The sequence below is a fragment of the Perna viridis genome, chromosome 4 (genome assembly GCF_037379345.1).
Source record: "Perna viridis isolate PV_CMFRI_1.1 ecotype Kerala chromosome 4, ASM3737934v1, whole genome shotgun sequence".
NCBI lineage: Eukaryota > Metazoa > Mollusca > Bivalvia > Mytilida > Mytilidae > Perna > Perna viridis.
In genome coordinates this window covers 21,034,089-21,058,669 of record NC_142448.1, presented here as the reverse complement: position 1 = coordinate 21,058,669, position 24,581 = coordinate 21,034,089, and the positions used below count along the sequence as shown (strand labels likewise).

Below are 24,581 nucleotides of genomic sequence, written 5' to 3'. Positions count from 1 at the left end.
AAAACCTAGGTCCTATGGCCCTGCTCGCAAAATGCAACATCAAATCATTCAGACTTCTTAGATTAGCCCCGAGTGATCGGTCGCAGACCAGAAAGTCTTTCCAATAGAATAAGTTTGAACTCATAAACGATGCAGCGCAAGTTCATCAGGAACCGACAACAAAATGACAAGGCGTCATAATGTAAGAACTCAAAAACAATGAAAATTGCACTTCTCAAAGTATATAAAATGTATGTTATCTTTGCATTAAAATATATAATCATAGCAACAGCATATTGATATGTTCTGCAATAAATAAAATGTTCGTGCACATACACGGGGATGATATGGCAGGGCGTGTATAGACAAGCCCTCGTGGCGAAATCTGGCAAGGTATGGGGTCACGATTTCCAGTATTGTACGTCGGATCAAATCAAAATCTTGTACTTTCTTCCGTTACCGCAAGAAGTCGGGGTAGACCATCTCATGCCAACCATGAGTGCTCGGTTCTTTTCTGTTACCAATTTAGGCTTCCCTAAATATTTATATATAAATAGCTATTACGCAATAAATTTGCTAATATTAATTTTGCTGCACTCCTTTGATTACTGTACCAGAGGGTGATGGGATGCGACCTGGCGTAAGTGGACCTTTATTTATCTCTTGCCGTTTTGACTACCAAGAGGAAAGATAGCATCCATTGATACCAATGGTGCTCAGACTTGCCCTACGTTGCTTCGGTATTTCTGAATATCTTGACGGGTTCCGTCAAATCAACATTATATTGCGACCATTTCATCCATCATTCAGCCTCTATTAGTTGTCCATATTGAACGAGGTCTTTAATTAATACAATTTTAAGTACATTTATTAAGTTATGTATTACATGACCAAGACGTTTAACGCGGAGCGAAGCGCACAAATAATAAACAAATGAAACAAAATTTCATAATTAATCATTAAATGACAGAATACACTTTTGTTCAGGTAATCGGTACATCATCAGCCAATCCCGGCAATGCTCGGATTCAACGAGATTGGCCGAGAAATTGCGACTGTTGTACAGGTTGAATGAAGTTCCTATGTTATTTCAGTACAATAAAATCACATCAATATTATGCAGGCCTGCACCGACATGGAGATTGAGTCATGAGGGATGTTAGTATGGAATCCATAACACTTGGAAGACGTGATAAGTTAGTCAATAAATCACCTGCGCCGTCCCTAAAATATAGCAATATCAAACATTATCAAAATTATTTAAGATTTTCAGAGAGAAAAAAATATTCAAAGGTCTCCCTTTTTACTGCCTTATATAGCAACTACAAGACTTTATTAATACGCCATTGATGCCTTATAACAAGCTACGACCACTTATTTGAGTCGACTTATCATGTTATAAGCGAACAACACCAGTTAATAACGGACTATTAGTGCATAGTGCATTTGATAAATTTTATAAGGTCACCTACTTTCTTTTTCCGGTATAGATCATTTTAGTATGGAGCCAGTTGTAAAAATGTTCAAAGTTTCAATTTTGTTCTTTAAAAACAATGTTCGGCATGCTAATGGGAACCAATTATGCTCCTCTATTTGTTGACCTATTCCTTCAATCTTATGAAGCTGACTTTATATCCGTTCTGATCCAAAATAAAGAACATCGTTCAGCTAAATCCTTTAATCTCAGTTTTCGTTGTATAGATGACATTTTATCGTTAATAATCCTAGTTTCAGGGATTTAATACATCGCATCTATCCCGATGAACTTGAGATGAAGGATACTACAGTCACTGTGAAGTCAACCTCATATCTTGACCTACGCTTAAAAATTGATGGTAAAGGAAAACTACTGACCAAACTATACGACAAACGTGGTGACTTTTCATTCAGAATTGTCAACTTTCCTTTCATCTGTGGCAACATCCCATCAGCACCTGCATATGGAGTTTCATATCACAACTCATATGTTATACCAGAGCTTGCCATAACTACGCAGACTTTTTGTATCATGCCAAATTTCTTATACAACATTTCTTTGCAATCTATTCAAATCCATCTACATTGAGCGAAATTTCAATCTGTCATATTACAAAAAATATAATAAAAAGCTTCGACGAGCGCAGCATGATACGACAGCATCATCAGGATAGTAAATTGCCTTGAACATGCAGAGAATAGTAGATTGTCTAAGCATCTTTGTCACATGCAGTGCATGATGCATTAAAAAAAAAATCTGTCCACAGATAAAAAAAAAAGTTCGCATTTAGGCGGGTTTTAACTTTGGGCCCTTGTCCTTTAAAAATGACAATCAATAGATCAAATCAACCAAATAAATCTACATTTTAGCGAATTATCATTAAAATCTGATGAGAAAAATCTACAAAGTGATCAAATTGACATTTTTGGCCCCTTAAACCCCTAATTTCTCAAAGACCATATTGCGATAAAATATGAGATAAAAGGAGAATTTTTTGTTTGCTTGGTTAAAATTTTACAGCATCAGTGCTTTATTCATGGCAAGTTTAAGAAACTGAATTAAGATTTCGTATTAAGTTGATGTTGTTCGCTTATGCAAATGTAAGATGGCAAGTGGACTCAAATAAGTGGTCATGAGCTTGTTTTACACTCTAAGGAACGTGGTATTAAGATTCTTCAACCAATCGTAAAATAAGGCCACCATCATTTAGTCGATGTATCCATCGCAACGCACTAAAGGTTCATTACTAAGTTGATGTTATTCGCTTATAACATGGCAAGTCGATTTAAATAAGTGTTCATAGCTTGTAATAAGACATCAACGGCGTATTGATAAAGTCTTGAAGTTGCTATATAAGGCAATAACAAGAGAGACATATACGCTTTCGTATAAATTGATAACTTTAGATGCTATGAAAAAGTATATTAATAGTATACATTTTCAGAACAAAGAACCAACAAAACACGATATGGTTATCCCAATATGCTCACATAACAAGTCAGGTAAAGATAGTGTAATATGATTTTAAATAAATAAAAGTAAGAGAGTCGATTGTTTATAAACAAAAAAAGTATAAAGACAAAGCTCTAATGGGGTTTTATAAAACGAATTTAAATCCACAGTAAGCCGTTTTGAAATTTAAAAGAAAAGAGAGATAACCAGAGTAAGATTAGTTGCCACAAGCTTTTATATTCCAATCCAGAAAGGAATATTATTTTTTGTCACGGGAGTGTGTTCACAAGCATTTGTATTTAACGTATCACTTATATCAAAAACAGTAAATAAGATGTAAAAAATGTTAACTGTGCATTTATGTTATTTCTTTATAACTAACCTAAGCAGTTCCTCCACAGTATTACTGGGTTTCTTTGATAACAGACATAACACTGTTCTCATACCATGAATTTTAATGTTATTATTGGTGGTCTTCAGAAGTTTGTTCACTATTGCGGGTAGATGGTGAAGCTATGTAAGTAAAACCAAAAAGTAAATTAATGGTTAAAAACAACACGCAAATATTGAAATGTAAATCTGCATACTAGTTTGAACAGTTTAACAACTATTTTGTTTACTTTTGACAATATCTTTGATAAAACATTAATTACAATTCATAACTAGATATCAGGGTTATTTTTTATAACTGTCGAGACTAAAAACTTATTTTTTCTCGAATTTCTTAAAAAGAAACTTGTCACTACACAGTAAACGTGCCATGCATGAGATAATAACTGATCGAGCCAATATCTACATATGAGAAACGTATGCTAATCATATGATATGGTAATTATACATGTATCTGATACTCATACGTAAATAATGAAAACCGCAATTATGAAAAAACATAATACTAAAACACAAGAACTATTTGTATACTTAATATATACCATGAGTAAAATATGGGTAAGTATATATTGGTATGAAAGAAATAGACAAAAACACGAGTTTTTATTGTTTTTTGTGGGACTTCTAATTGCTAATGCTTTAGTTTCTTCGTGTGACGTCTTGTTTCCCTTATCTTTACTTATTACATGTATGTGTAATCTTTTTTATTCGGTTCTTCAAATTTTGTCTGTAGATCGTCTCTGTTTCATGTGCTCACGTTTAGACCATGTTTTTGGATTTTAATGTATTGAATCATCCCACTACTGACGCTTCGGTTTTTTTGCCCATTTTTTGTTGATGTCAAATAGGAATAAGCTGATGAGATCTGCTTCGTACGGTTGTTCAATTGTATTTAATCGAGTTGTTTTCTCAGATATTTATTCTCTCTCTCAACTACTCTAGCCACACTTTCTGGACTAAAATTTAAATTGAACTGAATGTTACAAACCAATTTGTCCGAGTTTTGTTGATATGCAGCAAAGTTAGCTATTCCTCTGGATACATTTGTAAGCAGTACACCATTTTCTGTATCTGATTTCATTATTTCACATAAACAAGCCATAAGTTCCTGTAGACCTCCCTATAACATATGTTCTTATCACCATTAACACATTGAGCAATTCTCGAACAACTTGACAAGCTGAAACTATTACCTATACACGTGACCTTTTTGAAAGTTCATAATGCAATAAAATGACAGAGTCTTATTATAGATTAGACATGGTAAGGAACACTGAAGGAAATCTGAAGGACCCTCTTTTAAGAGTTTCTTCGAATACTTCAAAATTCAAGTCTGATCAGTTGGCTGGTATAAATCTAAAATATGTTGGAAAACTGAAAGGTTTGAGGAAAATATCAATTCGAGAATATTTATGAAACTTGGCTAAGGTAACATAAAATAAAATGCAACGTTCGCAATATAACATAGCAATACCTGATCTTCGGCACTTGTGGCCAAGTTGGCAACAAGACAAGATGCATTACACAAGATTTGATCATTCTTTGGATTACTTCTCAATGCTTTTAACATCATCTGACCAGCTGAAAAGTCCTCCTACAAATTCAGAAATATTTTTTAGGAAACATCGATCTTTTTCCACATGATAATTGTTTATCTGATGTACCAAGTATCAAAGTTTCACTAGTACTCAGTTGAAATACTTACATATTGGTCTGTCATAAAAAAAATCTTTACTAACCATTAATATTTATGCTTACGATGGAGATCACTCTTAACATCTCTTTAGAATAAACTTAAATCGTCGGGATTGCGATTATAGATCTGCCTTGCTGACAACTCTAGTACTATTAATGACAACCTCTGTGAGGGCCATAGCCTATCCTTGACAATTTATATTCTATGGCGATTCCCTGTCGATTCCACCCAAGAACGATCTGTGTAAAATTCTACACTTAGCTGTTTTTTTTTAGACAAACGGTCTTTTTAAACCAACATGTTCAAATAAATTGAAAGCATACACATTATCTGTATACTGTTTCTACAGAATTGATTATAGAATTTATTATGACACCATTCTAAAAATTCTTGCTCTGTTCCTGACCAGGAAAATTCTGACATTGGAAAGGTTTGCAGAACTAGAGAGAATACAGAACAGTCTTCTTGTTGGTTAATGTTGTTACCAATTATTTGTTTACTTTCAAAGTCGTTGGAAATTAACAAATTGTATAGAAAAACCACAGGATACCTGGTAAAGAACTAAGATTTTCAACCGTTTGCATATTTGTGTCTTGAGATGTTAAACTACTCTACCTGCACTATTTTATGTCTGTGTGAGTCTGTTCCCATGGATAACTGTGACAATGTTTTAAACGCTATCTCCTGCATCTGTGAAAATATATACAGAACGAATATGTTAGAACTATATCGAAGTAATGTTTTTTTTTAAGTAAATTAAATTAGGGAACAATTTATGGATATCGAATAAAAAAAGAATAATCCAATTGACAACTTTTCTCATGTGAAAACAGAGTTCAGGCGCTTTTTACACAAACACTTACATAACAATCTTGTATCGTAAAATACTTACAGTTTCATCATCTGAACCAGCTAGTATGAGTATGTTTTTGAGTATATTTCCAGGACTATCCATTATTTTATGATGAGTATTAGGATTTTCCATCAACAGTGCTAGTGTACTAACAGCTACCAGAGATATGGCTGAACTTGTCTCCGCTCGGAATAGTTTAAGAATAGCATCAAGGGCCCCATCATCAAGCGCTTGGATTAAACAAATGAAAAGTTTGACCTTAGCTAGGTATAAAGTGAGTAATTGTGGTTAAGATGCAATATATTTATCACTAAAAAAAAGGGATAAGAAACGCACCAAATTATACTACAATATCTCGCTCTTTTGCTTTTTTGAAGCTTTTGTCATCACGCAAATCCTTTATTTATTGCCTAAAATACTTACGATTTCATCATCTAGTATGAGTTATATACAATACGTCTGCCTTACATTTTGATACTGGGCCATGTTTAACGACTAACATATAAACTTTTGGAGCATTTTGTTTTCTTTTGTTTATTAGCTCAACGTCAGTATTTCAACGGTAGCTCTCGTAACCCATTAAACTGCATCAAATAATGATTTATACATGTATTTTGAAATGATTGTCTGGACTCTTCATTACCGCTTCATCGTTCAGGAAATTCATTTGAACTCATTGGCCGGTAAATATGTTAAACCTTCATAATTTGTCATCTTTTCTGAATGCAATCGGATTTGCTATGAACATATTCAAACATATAAAAAAGAAGACTCTTGACATTTTGATGATTTACCTGGTTACTTCCACCAGTATACTGATAATTTCGAGTTGCTGACATTTTGATGATTTACCTGGTCACTTCCACCAGTATACTGATAATTTCGAGTTGCTGACATTTTGATGATTTACCTGGTTACTTCCACCAATATACTGATAATTTCGAGTTGCTGACATTTTGATGATTTACCTGGTCACTTCCACCAGTATACTGATAATTTCGAGTTGCTGACATTTTGATGATTTACCTGGTTACTTCCACCAATATACTGATAATTTCGAGTTGCTGACATTTTGATGATTTACCTGGTTACTTCCACCAGTATACTGATAATTTCGAGTTGCTGATTATTCTATATACATGGTTGCCCTTATGTCCCTTTTTTTCCTTTGATTTTTACAATTTGAAAGTCACTATACCTATTAGTAACCAAGACGGTAGTAACCGTACCAACACGGTAGTAACCGTACCAAGACGGTAGTAAAAAATAAAAAAATAAAAGATTTACCTCTCACTTTAAACTCATTAAGTTTACAGAAGATGGCCAGAGCGCTTAATGAATCTATAACAGTCTTCTCCTCTGCCACTGCATCAGAAACAGAAATTATCCTACAATATCAATCAGTAGCATTATATAGACATCCACAGTCATCTCAGTAAAAGCATCGAACTCGAAATAATCTCATCCCTGCCGTTTGAATCTATCAAACAATTGTCTGTCTATATGTGACAACTGATCCCACACATTCCTTGGACATGATGCACGATGTGAACGGTATAGGAAAGGAAACAAATTTTTATCAAATACTATGAGACAAAGTCTGCATATTTTCAGAATTTAGGTCTCTTTGGTATTTATATTCTTTACAAATCTTGACGATATCACATTGTTTTCTTACTATGCTCTTTAATCCTATTCATCTACTCAACTTGACATACATTTTAAAGCGATTAATATTTTACTTACCAGCACACAGCCTTTATAATTCCTACCGTGACCAACATCTGATGGAGTGAAGGATGGGTAGCTAGAACGTGCAGACCTTCTGATAGTACTGCCTGAAAATGTATTATGTCAACATTAAATTACCATATCAAAAATACTGAGCCTAAATTTCTTCCAGCTTATTCAATCCAAAATTAAGATTTATAAATAGTCCTATGAACACAATCAAGAATCTGCCTATCACATAATTAATCCTTCAAAATCTTCTTATAGCTCTTACAAACTCGTACCCTCAATTCTGGATAGTGCTCTTTTGACATAGATACCAACATCTGAACACCTCCCAACTCAACCACCTACAAATATATTAAATCAAACTTCAGCTTTTGTTAATGTGTATAATACAATGTGACGATCTTCTATCATGTTGTAAGAAATGAAAAAAAAATAGAAAACTGAGTGAAGCTCATGCAAAAATAACCATCGATCCCTACCCTAATAATAATATGGCAAATATATGAACTTAGTCGTCAAACGGCAAATTGGTGCAGGGTTAAATGAAATAAAAGATTCTGAAAATGGATCCAATTTTTATATTTCATACTAATTTAACATCGTTCATTCGTTCTCTGCTATATTTGGCTTCCTGTTTCCATATTTTTGTTTCTTAATGTTTCTTGTATACAATTTATTTTTTAATTATGAAATTCCTAGGTTACTGGTTCTAATGCTGCTGATGTTGACACACATGTACAGCATACCCAGATCTGCAATATTCATACGATTGGTAATTTTGAATTTATAAACATGGCGTTGGAAACCCACTTAGAGGACGAAACAATAGTTAAATTAATATATACCACCCTCTTTGAGGACAAGATTTCTAACATCAAAATAAGTTATTGGGTTTCATTAAAATGTTTGTTTCGTTATTTACCAAATTATGAAATTATGAACACCACAAGGGCTGATTTGAATTGTTTTCTTTTAAAATATACCACGTTATAGTTTGATTTTCTATGATTTACATTATGTAAGGAGCGAGGTCTACTACACCACTGTCATCAGTACAAAGTACCCACGCCATAGAACCAAGAGGTGTGGTATAATATGCACGTGAACATATGTTGGAACTAACTGTAAAAACATTACCTTGCACAATCCTTTTGGGTCTGTGCATAAGTTCAAGATACCTTTGGCTGCTTCATACTTAAAAGACTGAAGAAATACACAAATTCAAAAATCGTTTACGTGAACATAAAAAAAATGTATATTCCCGTATGACATTATATTCATAAATGAAAAGACGTTTCAAAATTTTGCTGAAGATATACCTTCATTAATAAGGTAACAATAAATAAAAATTCAAATACTGAAAATGACAAAGATGAATGATACAATGTACAGAACAACCCACCGAACAAATCGTCCCTTTCGATCTACACACGTAATATCTTAGGTTACTATAGCTCTTTTTGCATACAGATCTGTATTTTTAAGAAAATTACACATTCATTTCCTACTTAAATCAACCAAAGCAAGAACTATACATCTTGCAAAGTGCCATTTTCGTGTACAATCTATATAATTTTATCTGAAAAGCGCAACCACCAAATGACTGGTTATGTGGTCTGGAACTGTTTCTGAATAAGGGATAAATGCGAATTTTGTGGTATTTAGACATGCATGAATCAAATTCCATCTGATATTTATTAAGTCTGCTACTTAATGGAAAAAGTAAATATGTAATGATCATGTATTAAAAGGCAGGCGGCTCACCAGCATGGTTGACCTTGATTTAGTAAGATGCTCTGTGACAGGACGACAAATTTCACACACTCTCTCTGGTTCTTCACATCCTATCTGTGGTAGCGGTATCTGGAGAGTTTATCAACATCAGTATTAAAAGAGAGTATTGGTCATGTTGGTTGTAATATATCATTGTGTGCTCACTCGGTTGCTTTGATCATCAAAGATATTACACAGTTTTTGTTTTGTTAACCTATAAGGCTGTTGCAAAAATAACAATCAATAGACAAAGCGACATATTAGAAAATACGCTAATATCTTGTTCCGTTTGCAATATCAGTTGAAGTGAGTTACTAGCTTTTACGACGTTCGAAGCAATGAAAGCACCAAAAAAATACGAAATACACCCCCCAAAAAAACCCCAAACAAACAAAAACAAAACAAAAACAAACAAACAAAACAAAACAAAACAATACGCCTATGTTGACATTGCCAAGTCTTGTGAATGCTAATACTGCATGAATTACAAGGCATATGCTGTATTTGAAACAACCAATATATCCATTGTAGTGTAATGTACGAAACAATTTACACATTTTTTCTGATATATCTCACCTTTTCTTTGCAACATTTACTACACAGTATTTTACCACATACTCGGCAGTGATGTTTCCTTCTGATCTGATTAAATTTGTTCTTACATGAGATACAGTTGGACACCTCATCGTCCTGCATCCATCTTATAAAATAAAACGATAGTTTCAGTCAATCATATTGATATTTTACATGTGATCCCGAATTAAACATGCATCAGCAAGATTGTCTTTTCTTTTATTTTGCTGCAGTTCAAATTTCAAATGAAACTTGAGTTAAATAGCACGATGCCGACGTCATTGAAACTGTACACCATATGATTATGTATTTACAAGTCGATATGCGGGCTCCAAGTTTGTAATAGTTTGAACTTGCGACAGGAAAATCAAGTATATTTCAATATAAATCATAACAATACCCACCTTGACTTAGCAATAACAAACAGTGGATAGCCAAAGGTTTCCTGTAATCCTTCAACCTTAGCTGGAGAAATGTCACATCCCTCTAGTTTAATGTTACGAATTGTACCCATATCGTCTCATTATATATTGTTAAAACGTATCTATTTCTTGATATTCGTCGTTATCTATACTACACTTATTTTGATAACTGTTAACTTGAAACTGTAAGATTACAACCATTAATGATCCGCCTCCTTATTTACACCGGAAATCTCATTTCTAGTACACGAAAACGTTATTGGCGTCATTACTCAAGACTTATCCTGGTATTTGTTTAAGGGAATATTTGAAAATTTCAACAAGACTGCAAACTAGAATGATTTTTTTTCTCAAGACGTGTATGCGTAGCATAATTGATTAAAGTATAATATGAATCAGCGAAAAAACTTAACATAGTTTTCATTAAAGTAGGCATAAGTCTCAGCATTGTTTATTTCCTCTGTTTAGTTTTTCAGTCTGGACTTGACACTTAAATATTACTGGACGTGTAACAATTAAATACGTATTATAACAAAAAATACACAAAGTAATCATTTAGTAGTACTCGTTTTAATTATTTTGTTACCAAAATATCTAGAAAATATCATGATTTTTCTCGATTAATAGATTAAATTCTAATAATAGAAACCGTTCTCACTCTTGTTGAAGACCTTATGATGACCTCATGAAAACCAGCTAGAAAACTCTTAATTACATATTCTTGTCTTATATAAGGAAACAGACACTGTCTGCAATTAAAAAAACATAATACAAATCATTTAACCATTTAAACATTATTTTTTAACTTCCAATGCAATATCTATCAAGTAACTTTGCGAACGAACTACAGCATTCTGCCAAGTTAAGTAGGGTATAATTTGGGGTGAAATTATTTTTCCTGATTAGAAAATTACAAAATAATCAATACAAAGTTGATTAAGCAATGATTCCGAAAATAATTTCCGTTACGGAATTTGACTCCTAATTTTACCGAACTCCGAACACTGATGACATGCTACGGATCTGCGATCCGTCTTCCTAAGCAGGACTTAATCGTAAGTGAAGTTACGAGTGCGTCTTCCGCTGTTTGGAGCTTGCCAACCTTTAAAATGCAAGAATCTTGCAAAGTTTGGAAAAGGAAATTGATTTTAAATGTTTGATGAAGGCTGTCAACGGAGTTCAGTAAGGGAGGAAACGAACGTCCACCGCAGAGACAAGAAAACGGGATCCTTATTGGAAGCGCTGCTCATATTACTATTTCGAAATCTATCACCACACAAACAATGAACAAACATTTAAAACATTAAAATATACTGCTTGCACGTGCTACATCCACATTCTAGTTCATGTCAGAAGTTTTACTTCCAATTGCTTTAACTTGAAATTTGTCAGGTTATGAAGCACGAGCACGTGCATTTCAATCATTGTATCAACTGATTCGATTCAATTTCAAGTGCACAAATTAGATTATCGTAGTTACATGGTATATTGTTGTCTTATTGTAGTAGTGAAATAAAAAAAAGACAAAAACCGAAATATAAAATAAATCTTCGATATATACCGAAAAGAACTGGTTTATAAACATTAAATTTAATACTAATCATTTTATTGTTCCCATCAACATTAACTTTGACATCTAACTAATTACACCAGAAAATATCTCGAATATAATTGGCTGCAGTGAATCCTGAACATATACCGAAAAAACCCTTAACCGAACAATGAGAATCCAAGTAAACTGTTAAATTTCGCATGGAAAAAGGAGGTAGCTCTTTCTAAACTCTTGCTGAAATCTGTATTTCAAATAGTGACACTTTCTTCGATTACTTGGCGGAAGACATCGAAAATGCCAGGCAAAGACTCGCATGTTGCACGGTGCCTAAGCTTTGTACACATACATGCTGTATTGAACAACAATCTCTAATATTTTAGATTATTTTGCCTTGGTTCATTTCATGACGGTTTTTCTATGTAGAATTCCGCACACACACACACACACACACACACACACACACACACACACACACACACACACACAGAGAAAATCTTTTCATGCTTTCTGTGGTATTAGTTTATGGTTTCTGTAATAGATATACAATGTAATGCCATTGCTTGGTAAAAAAGAAACAACGAAAACGTGTGAAACATGTAAGGTAATAACCCACCATTTAGATATGTAATTTGTACCATTAGAATCAAGAAAGAAAAACAAGATCTGTCATTTCATTTTGACAAAATGACTGGAAATTTCATTAAAATGCTTGCAAATGAACATTTCAAGTACACGTAACGCTCTCAAAAACTTCAATTTTTTTTAACATTCTATTGAAAAGTACCACATAATAAGTGATGGAGCGATAAAAATGTTCATTTCAAAAAGAGGAGATTTCTTTGAATAAAATCATATAGTTAGATCGCCTTGTTTTGACTTGCATGTTTCAGACTTTCCCATTTTGTCTGACTTTCACAAAGTTTCGCGTTTTTCATTAAATGCATAATTTAAATTATCATTTTCGTGATGTATTTTAATGCACGTGAGTGTATTGTACCCATTTCATTTGAAAGTATCATGGTGTGTAAGGCAAATATATATATATATATATAAACGTCTAAATATGTTTAACATCACCAGAAGATGGTAAAATTTAAATTGAATATTTCGGATAACAGATATCCTTCCTCAGCATAAAACTCATAAAACTTCAGTGGAGAGTATTTCACCTAGGATGCTGTTAGATGTTACACCGGTGGGACGTATTTCACTCAGATGTTACACCGGTGGAAAGTATTTCACTCGGGATACTGTTGGATGTTACACCGCTGGGAAGTATTTCACCCGGGATACTGTTGGATGTTACACCGGTGGAGAGTATTTCACTCAGGATACTGTTGGATGTTACATTGTCAGTTTAAGACTGTACTTGTTTCAGTTAGACAAATTTCCTTTGGTTGTTCGATATCAAGAGCAGATGAAGAAAACGGAACGAACGCAAGAATGAAAAAAAAAAAAAAAAAATAAAATAAAAATAAAAAAAAAGAATGAAAAACGAATTGAAATGATTTAGTTGGACTTTGCTTCTTCACGGTGGGTATACAAAATAAATGTTTATTTTTTAAATAAGCTATCGAACATAGTATATACATTTAATTTTGTCGTTCTACTTACCAAGAACTTTTAGGTAGAACGTGCTATAAATTGTACCGATCAATTGAAGACTTTTATTGTTAATGGGGAGTAGTAGTAGTTGATTTACAAAAGAAAAAAAGCGGTCAGGGGGATGCAAAAGGGTTTGTCAAGGGATGAAATTATAATAAAACATTTAAATTTTGGACTTAGCTTAGATCTACAAATTAAGCAGGTATTACATTAAGAAAGTAACAAAAAATAGATTTAAAAATCGCTACACATGAACGTGAGTAGTTGAATTATCCCTGTTGTTTACTTTCCAATATTTGGTTTGTGTCATAGTCATATGAACATGGTGTGTTGAAGGAGAGTTTATTTAAATTATTTTGGTTAGATCTATAAAAAGGAACCAAGAAATAAGGATTTTGTGTAAAAACTAAACGGATTTGAAGAGGCGAAAGAGGTAAGTACATTCTTTGAATGCCTATTGAACGTTCTCTTATTGACTATCAAAATATCGCTTAATTTTCTTGCTAAAAAGCTCTCGGCTTTGTCAATCGACTGATACTTTATTCCTTGTAGTATAATGAATAAGCGTCTCATTGTGTGCGAAGAATATTTGTCTTTTTGAATCCAATACATTGATTGATGTTTTAGGTTGGTCTAAAATGACGAACAAGGAAGCAAAAATTGTCATCGTTGGAGCCGGTATAGCCGGACTATCAGCTGCAAATCATTTGGTCCAGAACGGCTTTAAAAATGTGACAATTTTAGAGGCATCTGACAGGTAAGAATTTCTGTACACCCGTGTGGTTGGTTGACGGAGAGTTAAGTTAACGGTAAAGATATAAGATATGTTTTTGGTGGTTTTTGTCACCACTAACTTCCATAGAATACTCAGATTTTGGGTAATCTCGGGGTTTTACGATATAGTTAAAATCCGATAGAACTTTCATCAAGCGATAATTATAGCCTATTCTTATATTCAAGTGACTCGAAATAATAATGAGAAGGCTAGTGCATTTGGAGCTGAAAAATAAACTGCTTTGAAACTCTTATATACTTGGTTCAGCGAAATGTCTATACCATAAAAAAAACAAAAAATAAATGTTCTAAAGTAATCCTGCTACAAACGAATAATTTGAGCTGGTACAATTTGACAATGAAACTCTCCTGACGTTTTCGACGAGGAATGTAGTATATAAACCGCTTTGCATTGATTATAATAATAAATCATCTTATAGATTGTTTCGTGACATATCTAGATTCTTGTGCAAAATTTCCTGCATATATTTAGAACCGTATCACATTTTTGTTAGTTTACATTTTCTTAGTGTTGCACTGTTCTGTGTTCCTGTTTTTTTTTCCATCGCATAATAAAACTTCGTTTCATTTTGTATGATTATTGACATTTTCTCTTTGCGCCAACAGTTACTCAAAGTAAATCTACAACTTCTACAGTCAAACTTATATTACATAATTGCTTAAAAAAAGAAAAAAATAATAAATACTTCACTTCGTTTGATATTTATTCTTTATTTTTTTAGGCCTGGAGGAAGAATGTGGACCGAAAAGTTTGGTGATGGATTTATAAATCCAGGTGCTAATTTCATTCACGATAGCAGCGAAGAGAATCCTGTGTTTATGTTTGCAAAAGAAAGAGGGCTGATAAAAGAACCATATTCAGGCATTGATAGGTAACAAATTATATTTTTTTAATGTTAAGCTCACCTGGTCGCAATTGCCATCACTTGGCGTCTTCGTCGTCGTCGTTAATTTTTTTTCAAACATTTCTCCTCTGAAACTATTGAAAAAATAAAATCTGATAGGATTATTCCCTAGGATGGCGTGCATTTTGGATATTTGGTCCGTCAAAAAACATAACCACTGTTACTAAAATAGACCTTAGGGTCTAATTCAAAAACCGAAACACATAGGAGAAACCTAAGACTTTCGTGGAAATCTTGCTTGAACAGTTAGCCAAACGACCCGTTTTAAAGTTATTATCCCTTTTATGATAATTTTACCAGTTCGGTAGTGTTTTGTTTACAATTAAATGAAAGCTATAGCAGTATTCTTGAGAATGTTAACTGTATACCTTTCATCAGTCAAAATTTCAGAAAATAGGATAGTCTTTTACGGAGTCAAAACCCCGAAATAAGATCTTTTGTCCATTTTTGGCGCTTTTTTCTTTTTATGATTTCTAAACATCTTCTTATCTAAAACTACCTGACTACTTTGAACCAAACTAGGTATAAATATTCCATAGGTCAATCAGCAGTTTTCTTGCAAATATCTAATGAAAATTTTTGCGGAAAGGCACTTTTATCTGCTTATACTCAGCCAATGGTGACAACATTTGGTAGAAATAACGATAATTACTACTTGTAATAAAGTTTTGGTACATTCTTAATTAAACTAGATCGCCGCTATCTAAGCTTCTGAGTGGCCAATTTTAGAGATGAACTTCTCTGAAACCACAGATGCTAATGTTTTGAAACTTGATAGTGTTGTTGGCCTAAATGCATTCTTCAAGCATCCGTTTTTTGTGCAACTCAGGTGGCTCAACGGGTAATAGAAATGATGTAAGTATAAGGACCTCTTTAAATATCTACGTTTGTTCCAATGATACATGATTTTTAGTTCTCCATGTGAGCAATTCAGTCTCTTCAGCGTCTCTAGATTTATTTCTTATAAAGTATTTTCAAGAAACTTATCCATTCTACAACACCATACACACGACCTTTTAAAGGGACCAGCGTCGTGTTTTTTTTTAAATTATTTTAAAAGATAAATTGAATGGTATTTATCGTTTCGTAATTTGAAAAATGCTTCTATGTCTATAAGAAGACAAATGCAAACTTGGAAGATTTTACAAAATTTAAAAATATCGTTTTGCGACTTATAAGTTTTAGAACGTTAGGTTTTCCGAAAGTTTAACATTTACTCTAATATTATTGTATATACATCACCCCCGTGTTAAAGGGTAAACCTGTGACACTGACATTTGATTTGATTAAGTGTTTTAGATTTTCGAAAACAAAAATATGTAATTTTTTTTTAACAATTCCTAAATGGTGTGTTCAAAAGGGTTATTCGGAGGGACACTGTACAAATTTATTTTACAATATAAGTAAAAGGACGCGCAGTAGCGTTGTGCAGTGTCTCGCCGTGACTTCGTAGGCGAAAAAAGATACTGAAGTCAGTATCAGATATAAAGCAAGCATTTAAAACATTAACACCTTTCACATGTGTAACTCATAAATCACAAGAATAGAAATAAAAAAAAATATAGGAAATTACAGGCCAGTTTCTTTTTAGAGAATCTATTCCATGGTGTACAGAAAAAGGCAATGTCATGGGTGGTAACATTTTGCAACAAGCCTTTGGAATCTTTGAGGCTATCCAAATGGAACTGAAAAATGAAAACCAGGAGGAGGAAACTGTTTCGTACGAGAAGTATTTTAGGCGAAGAATAGAGAAAACAATAGATAGTATAGCAGAAAAAGAACGATCTGACGTAAAAATTGCACTAAACTGTCTTATCGAAATGATGTCATTATCCGCCGGAAATAACGCTGATAAATTATCAGCAAAACTTTTCCCGGTAAATGAAGGTTTTTCAGAAGGAAAAGATATCGTCGTACCAGGGGGATATTATAAAGTCATTGAGAGTCTGGCAAACGATCTTCCGGTGGGAACAGTACAACTGGGAAATAAAGTTATCAGATTAAACTGGAACGATGAAAATACTGATTGCGTCACGATAACGTGTCAAACAGCCGACAAGGAATGTAATAGCAATGCAGATCATGTCATCATTACATGTCCACTTGGGCATTTGAAAGAGTTTCATAAAGCACTTTTTGTTCCCGAGCTTCCACATTGGAAACGAGATGCTATAGAGAGAATGGGATATGGTCAACTTGAAGGAATTTACTTGTATTACGAGAAACCTTTTTGGCAACTAGGGGAAGCAAGTAGGTATACTGCATGGGAAAACTTCAGTGAGATGAATCTACCGTCTTGGTTTAAGACAGCACTCATAATTGAAATACCAACCACAGAAAATAAGTTAGGTTTCTGGTTATATGGCCAGGATTCCAAACAAGTTTGCAACCTGCCAAAACAAGAAGTTGGAAAGCTGTGTACAAAACTCTTCAGAAAAATCTATGCTGATGAAAGTATCCCAGAACCAACAGACATCAAGGTGTCGTCGTGGAGTACAAATCCTCTCTTTTATGGAGCATACAGCAACTATTCCGTTAACTCCTATGCGGAATGTGGATCAGACTTGGGGAAACCAATATTGGTCCAGAATAAGCCCGTCTTATGTTTTGCAGGGGAAGCGACACACGAGAAATGGTATTCTACTACACACGGTGCAATGTCATCTGGTGTAAGAGAAGCAGAGAGACTGTGTAAGTTGTACACTTAACATTCATAAACAACTGTTTTGTCGTATCACTTATTATTGTATCAATTAGAAATAAAATATAAACCCATCAAAGTCATAAAAAATCGTGTCGTTACTTGAACGTTACTTGAATGTATAAAATCAGTTTAGTGTTTATTTTTCTCTTTGTCTCTATGTCTGTCAATTTCAGACAGAAATATCATAGGAAACCCTAATAATGTGAGACCTTGCAGACACATTTTGTGACTGCATTTTAACCTTAATACGACCTTCCTTTGCTTATGAACAGAAAGTTATTCATTCTCTAGTTGAGATAAAACATAAGAGCGAAGATTTTCTTTTTATCATTTGCTGATGAACGACTCTCTGCCTTAGTCCATTCTGAATTCTTACATAAACAACAATAAATGCAAGCAGTTTTTGTAGAATCCATGAGAGTTTTGTGGGTGTTTGTCCATATTCGTGTCTGGGTAGCGTTCTCAGTACGGCTGGCAATAAAACCAGGTTGATATCCTGCCGCTTCCCAACTCTCCATAGAAACATATATGGCTATGTAAGAGCTCCCTTCAAAAGCGTTTATATTTAGGTGTCATTACGTCTACAACCATGTTTGTATTTGCTCCTTCATGGGGCTAACCATGCAGAAGGCTTCTCTGACTTTGGTTCGCTGTAACAGAGCTACAGTTCACAAGAGGTGTTTTGCAACCAAATATGCCAGATATCTCCTATACAACCCGCAGGTTGTACTCAACTAAACATCCCGATGACAAGCATTGACCTGACCATTTCACCCACATGGATGTGTAGTGTTCGTCTCTCTGACAGGTGGTTACGGGGACCTTTTTGTAAATAAAACTTTAATGGTCTCACCTTTGTCAGTTACCATATATATTAACTGATTAACTTTTGCACCTTGTGTAATCAAACGTTGAATTACACTCAACGACTTGTGCGACAGTGATTGGGAATACATAAAAGAAATTTTTGGAAATATAAAAAATTAAGCATAAGATGAAATTATAAATTTGTAAAATGTTACTATATTGTTTAAAATGCAATCTACATATACAAATAAGTCCTTCTTAATAGATGAACTTTGGACTACCTCGGTTTCCTGAAAAGCAGTCCACACATTCAAACATGTTTGAACCTAGCACATACCGGTACTTAGATACATATATATGTATTTATATAATCATAATTTTACTTAGAATAATACATTACATGACAAAGACAAATAAGATCAAGATAATAAAGACGACTAAAAAGAAAATAAAATTGAAACAAAGATTATTTTGTGAAATTACTTTTTACAATGCATATAAGCTTAAGGGAAAACCGTTTGGAATCAATGAGCATTTTCCACCGGAAATTGTAGCCGGACATAAGAAACTAAATCCGAAAATGAAGGAAGTTAAGAGTGAGAGAAGAAGTGGTTATAATAAGAGATCATTTATACATCGATGGTGAACAATACTTCCCATCCGTGGTACAAAGTGAGGTGATGGAAGCTGAAGCTGCTCGCAGCCCAGCTGGTGGTTGTCGAAATGACCATCAAGATGAACTGTAGACGAGTTTATATCTTGTATAGCTAGGCAAGGAAAGAGAGCACGTCACGTCCGCGGAGCTAGGAATGCCATGGAGTGAACACAGACAGAAGCGACAATACAGCCGTTCCTGATACAGAACATAATGTCATTGTAACTATACATAGTTCTAATAATGTAAATGATACTAATGAAGAATAGTAATGTAGATTGTAGTAGCAATAGCAACAGTGATGTAGACTGTAGTAGTATTAGTGATACTGGTGTGGATTATGATAGCAATTTAACAGTGATATTGATGTAAATATTTCATTTTCCAGTCCACATGATCAAACCTTCTCATAACGAATTAAATATTCTAATGTTGAATTGTTGCGGGGTAAAAAAAACGGTCGAACTATCCTGAATTTTTAGATTTGGTTAATAATCATGATATCATCGGGCTTGTTGTGACAAACACAGATATTATTGACAATATTGAATTTCCGGGTTACATCAATTATTTACATGAAAAATAGACAAAAGTGGCGAACGTTTAATCCGGTGGTATATTGTTGGGATTTAAGATAGAATATGAAGATTGTGTTGAATGTTTTAGACTGATTGTAAATATGTTTTATAGTTTTGAATAAATGAAAAACTTGTAAATAAAAATAGCGATGTAGTTTTTGGTATTGTGTATATTCCTCCAGAATGTACAACGTATACTTCCGTTGATACAATTTGTCAAATAGAAAATTAATTTTTGACCCTCTCTTACAGATATAAGTATATTTCTTTATAAGGAGATTTCAAGAATCTCAGATGAATTAGACTACTTCAAATTTGATGATAAGATGATAAGGATCCGTCGAACGATTTTCTAGAATACATAGATGATAACTTGTTTCTTTTAGACGAGCTTAACATCCCCACAGATAGGACTAACAGTGACAAAGGCTAAAACAGATTTGGCACACAGTTACTTGATTTTTGTAAACCTAACAACATATTGAATACTTAACGGAAGGGTGAACGGTGATCAAGATGGTAAATTTACTTGTAAAAATGTAAGCGTTGTTGACTATTACATTAGTTCTGTTGATTTATTTAGTAGTTTTCTTAGTTTCAAAGTTCTAGAGTTTTCGAATCTATTTTCAGATGTGCATTGTCCTTTGAGTATTTCCATGAGTATGTATAAAAGTAAGAAAGACAAGGTAATGAAAGTTACAAATGTACAAGATCTGTCACACCAAACAGTGAAAGATAAGAAATGGAATGAAAACAAAGAAAATGATTTTATATGTAATATAGATCAGGCTAAGCTGAATGAAATCGCTCATATTTTAGAAATACCGAGAGAGAATATTAACTCGAATATTTCTTGTAGGTAAGATATGCAAGAGTAATCAAGGGAACCAAGGTTATAGCGGTAATCAAAAGAATGTAATCCAGGGACAAAGACCAGACATGGAAAACAGACATTCACAACAAAGAACATAAAGTAACTAAAATCATACATACAAAGTAACAAAAGTAAAAGAGCAACTCGGACTCCACTAAAAACTGGGAGCATGGACCACGTGCACCGGTAGGGTAAGCGTCCTCTGCTTTTCTAGAAACACCCGCCGAGCTGCTCATAAAAAGTCAAGTCCGGGGTAGACAAACGAGGGAAGGAAAACTATGGCCCGTTGAATACATCAGTTTTCATGGTGCTGATGGATACACCAAAACGATCCACGAGTTCATGATGGCGACCATAAAACTTCTGTAGTGATGACTTCAATCTTGTAGCAACATAACCCTGTTCCAGAAGCCTATTTGTTAGAGTTCTAGCGCGATACAAAAAGTTTGCGTAGTTTCGGCAAGCTCTGGCATAACGTATGAGTTGTGATATGAACACTCTATACGCAGGAGCCGAAGGGATGTTGCCATAGATGAAAGGAAAGTTAACAATTCTGAATGAAAAGTCATCACGTTTGTCATCAGCAGTGCAAAGCACGCCTTTGGAACTTACTAACAAAGCAAACCTTAGATGTACCGTTAATGATAAGCCTTGGTTCAATATAGACTGTAAATTTGCAAGAACAAATCATTGAAAATTTAGACATAGGTTTAAAACGTCAAGATCATTGGCAAACAAGGAACAGTTAAGTAATGCCGAAAAGTTGTATAAGAAAACTCTTGATAAATGTCAGAAGCAATATGGAGACGACATGATCGGAAAACTTAAGCGAATGAGATCACAAAATCCTAAGGAATATTGGAAAATACTTAATCAAGGAAGGAGTAAGAGACAACCAAATATCAGTATTGAGTCCCTCTATGAATATTTTAAAGACTTAAACAGTGATCCCTCAGAAAATAATGAATTCCATTTCCTTGTTTGCAAATGATCAAAATGATGAATTCATTTAGATTAGCTACGATTTTAATAAATATAAACAATAGGAGGAAATTTTGAAATGTGTTAAAAAGCTTAAAAATAACAAAGCTTTGGTGAAGATGATGTTGTTAATGAGTGTATAAAAAGCAAGTTATTTAACCTAAGTTTTGATACATGTATTATACCAGAGACCTGGTTAATTGGTATATCATTCCAATATGTAAGAATAAGGTTGATAGCAATGACCCTAAACACTTCAGACCCATCACGATGCATGGTGCTTGAGTAAACTTTTTACGACTATACAAAGCGAACGCCTGAACACTTTTTCAGATTACTTTTTGAATTAGACACTTTCAGGTTTAGAAAAAAATATTCTACCATTGATAACATATTTACTTTATATATTTATTTTTCGGAATTCTTAAAAAAAAATATTGCGCATTTATTGATTTTGAGAACGTGTTCGATAAGAATTGGAGAACCATTCTTTGGAATAAATGTATTCTTAATAGTATAAATGGTAAAATGTAAGATGTTATTCAAAATTTGTATAAGAATATTAAATCCAATATTATTTATAACAAAGGTGCATCTGAATATTTCCCATGTGAAATGGGAGTCATACAGGGTAAAAATTTGTCTCCTCTTTTGTTTGCTCTTTCTCTCAATATGTAGAAGATTTTATTGGTAGACATGATGCATCAGGGCTGTCAATAATATGTGATGAGATAGAAAATTAGCTAAATTTATTAAAGAAAATTTTTATTTGTTATATTCAGATGACGCAGCTCTGATGGCTGCAACGCAAAAAGAACCTACAAAATCAATTAGATATTTTCATCTGTGAGACATGGATACTAAAAGTTAATGTTTACAAGACTAAGATTCTTTGTTTTTGTAATGGTAGATTGCGAAACAATCTAACATTTAATTTCAATCACCAAAATATCGATATTGTCGATAAGATTTCAATTACTGAGGTGTTCTCCTTGGAAAACTTGCGAAAGCAATACAATCACAGGCAGAAAAGGAACTGAAGGCTATGTATGAGATACTTAAGAGAGGTAAACATCATAACCTATCGATCTCTTGTCAACAAGATCTATTTGATAATGTTGTAAAACCTATATTACTAAATGGATCAGAAGTTTGGGGCTTCGGAAATACTGAACCGATACAAAGGTTCATCTAAAATTTTACAACATTTTGCTGTGTTTAAAGTCTTCAACTCCAAGTGTTATGGTTTATGGTGAAGTGGGTCGTCATCCATTACTTTTAGATGTTAAACATAGAATGGTAACATACTGGATAAAACTTGTTCCTGGAAAGCATACACAATATTCGTATGTAATGTATAAATAAATTATTACACAAGATACAATCAAACTGTGGCATTTCAATTCCATGGCTTCTTTATGTTAAAAAGGTACTTGATGAGTGTGGTCTTTCTTATGCATGGATTACTCAGATATTTCGTAGTGATACTTGGTTAAAGACAGTGGTTAAAACATGTCTATATGGTTCATGAAAGTGCTAAAGCTGTAAATTATAGAATTTTTAAGGAAGATCTTGTATATGAGAAATACTTTGATATTTTGGATGATAAAGATTATTTTTTATTTTGCAAATTTCGGACCACTAATCACAGACTGCTTATAGAACAAAGTCGATGGAACAACACTGGGAAGTAATTCCGTGATTTCTGCCATCAATGCAGCCTTGAAATGTGTTGAAAAGGGGCCACAAAAGCCGTAGAGAGATGGAAGAACTATGGTACCGCATATGCTGATGCAGACCTTGTATCATTGTATCGTGTATCTCTTCAAGAGCATCAGTTACAGGTTGTTCGGACAGCAGATCGAAAACCTTAACGATCCTGGTATCGCAAATACCATGTTGGGAATGCTGACCTATCCCGACGACTTCTCCAAATCACAAGGTCTCAACCAACTATGGTATAAGGATAATATTACCTACGCCGAGGCTGATAACACTGGATTTGCAGCCAGCCATGTTTTCATCGTTACCAAACCAACCAGTAAAGGGTCGTTTTCATTTGCCATCCCTCTGAAGCACATATTTGGCTTCGCGGATGATTACAAGATCGTATACGGGTTCAGGCACGAACTCCCACTCGTTCGCGATTCAGACGCCAATGCTGTCCTGAGGGCCGCCGCCGTAAACGATTTGGCAAAGGTGGTCCTCTTGCGTTAGATCTCGTGGTTCGTCCCTTACGTCACCCCTCTGACGAAAATAAAATGCGACTGTGCAAAGCCATCGAAAGTAAAGCATGTCACCATCAACGCTGAACGTTACCAAGCCATCGACTATAATTTGGCTTTCAACGAAAACATGGTCACCAAAAGAGTTCAAAGAGGTGTCCGACTTCAGAAAGAAATTCTACAACATAGACACTCTGCTCAGTAAAGTGGAATCAACCTCTCGAATGGTACCCCTTGTTTATAATCGATGTAAGTCACCAGTCCGAGCGTCTAAAAGAATCAAACGTTCAAAACCGGGACGAATTCTCGCGCAATGTTCTAGCCAACATTGAAGCGTTTGCTCTTGTCATCTCCGACAGAATCCTGCAGTTTGAATCCGATGGTCAGAAAATGAACGTCGTATTCCAAAAGTAAATGGATAAGATTCAATTACAACTCCATTTTGCCAGTCACCCTTACGAGGTTTATTAGGTCGTGGTAAGGGCCGGAAAACAGCTCAAGAAGTATTATGAGGGTCTCGAAGAGTGGATGCAAGCATATACGCT

General features: G+C 34.1%; 2 protein-coding genes across 2 annotated transcripts; one reads left to right on the top strand and one right to left on the bottom strand.

Moving 5' to 3' along the window:
- Positions 1-205: 205 nt before the first annotated feature.
- LOC148619282 (uncharacterized) lies at positions 206-10,594 on the bottom strand. The gene is made up of 13 exons (XM_088578995.1): positions 10,338-10,594; positions 9,937-10,060; positions 9,352-9,450; positions 8,725-8,790; positions 7,863-7,928; positions 7,594-7,685; positions 7,135-7,235; positions 5,887-6,077; positions 5,610-5,684; positions 4,773-4,892; positions 4,287-4,418; positions 3,291-3,421; positions 206-1,203 (listed from the first exon to the last, which is right to left on the bottom strand). Exons 1-13 carry the CDS (start codon positions 10,445-10,447, stop codon positions 1,095-1,097), a joined length of 1,416 nt encoding a protein of 471 aa, XP_088435121.1. The 5' UTR covers positions 10,448-10,594; the 3' UTR covers positions 206-1,094.
- Positions 10,595-13,788: 3,194 nt separating this feature from the next.
- Positions 13,789-18,230, top strand: LOC148619281 (spermine oxidase-like). Its single transcript, XM_088578994.1, has 4 exons — positions 13,789-13,945; positions 14,140-14,269; positions 15,030-15,179; positions 16,804-18,230. The coding sequence occupies exons 2-4, from the start codon at positions 14,151-14,153 to the stop codon at positions 17,918-17,920; spliced, it is 1,386 nt and encodes a 461-aa protein (XP_088435120.1). The 5' UTR covers positions 13,789-13,945; positions 14,140-14,150; the 3' UTR covers positions 17,921-18,230.
- The last annotated feature ends 6,351 nt before the right edge of the window (positions 18,231-24,581 follow it).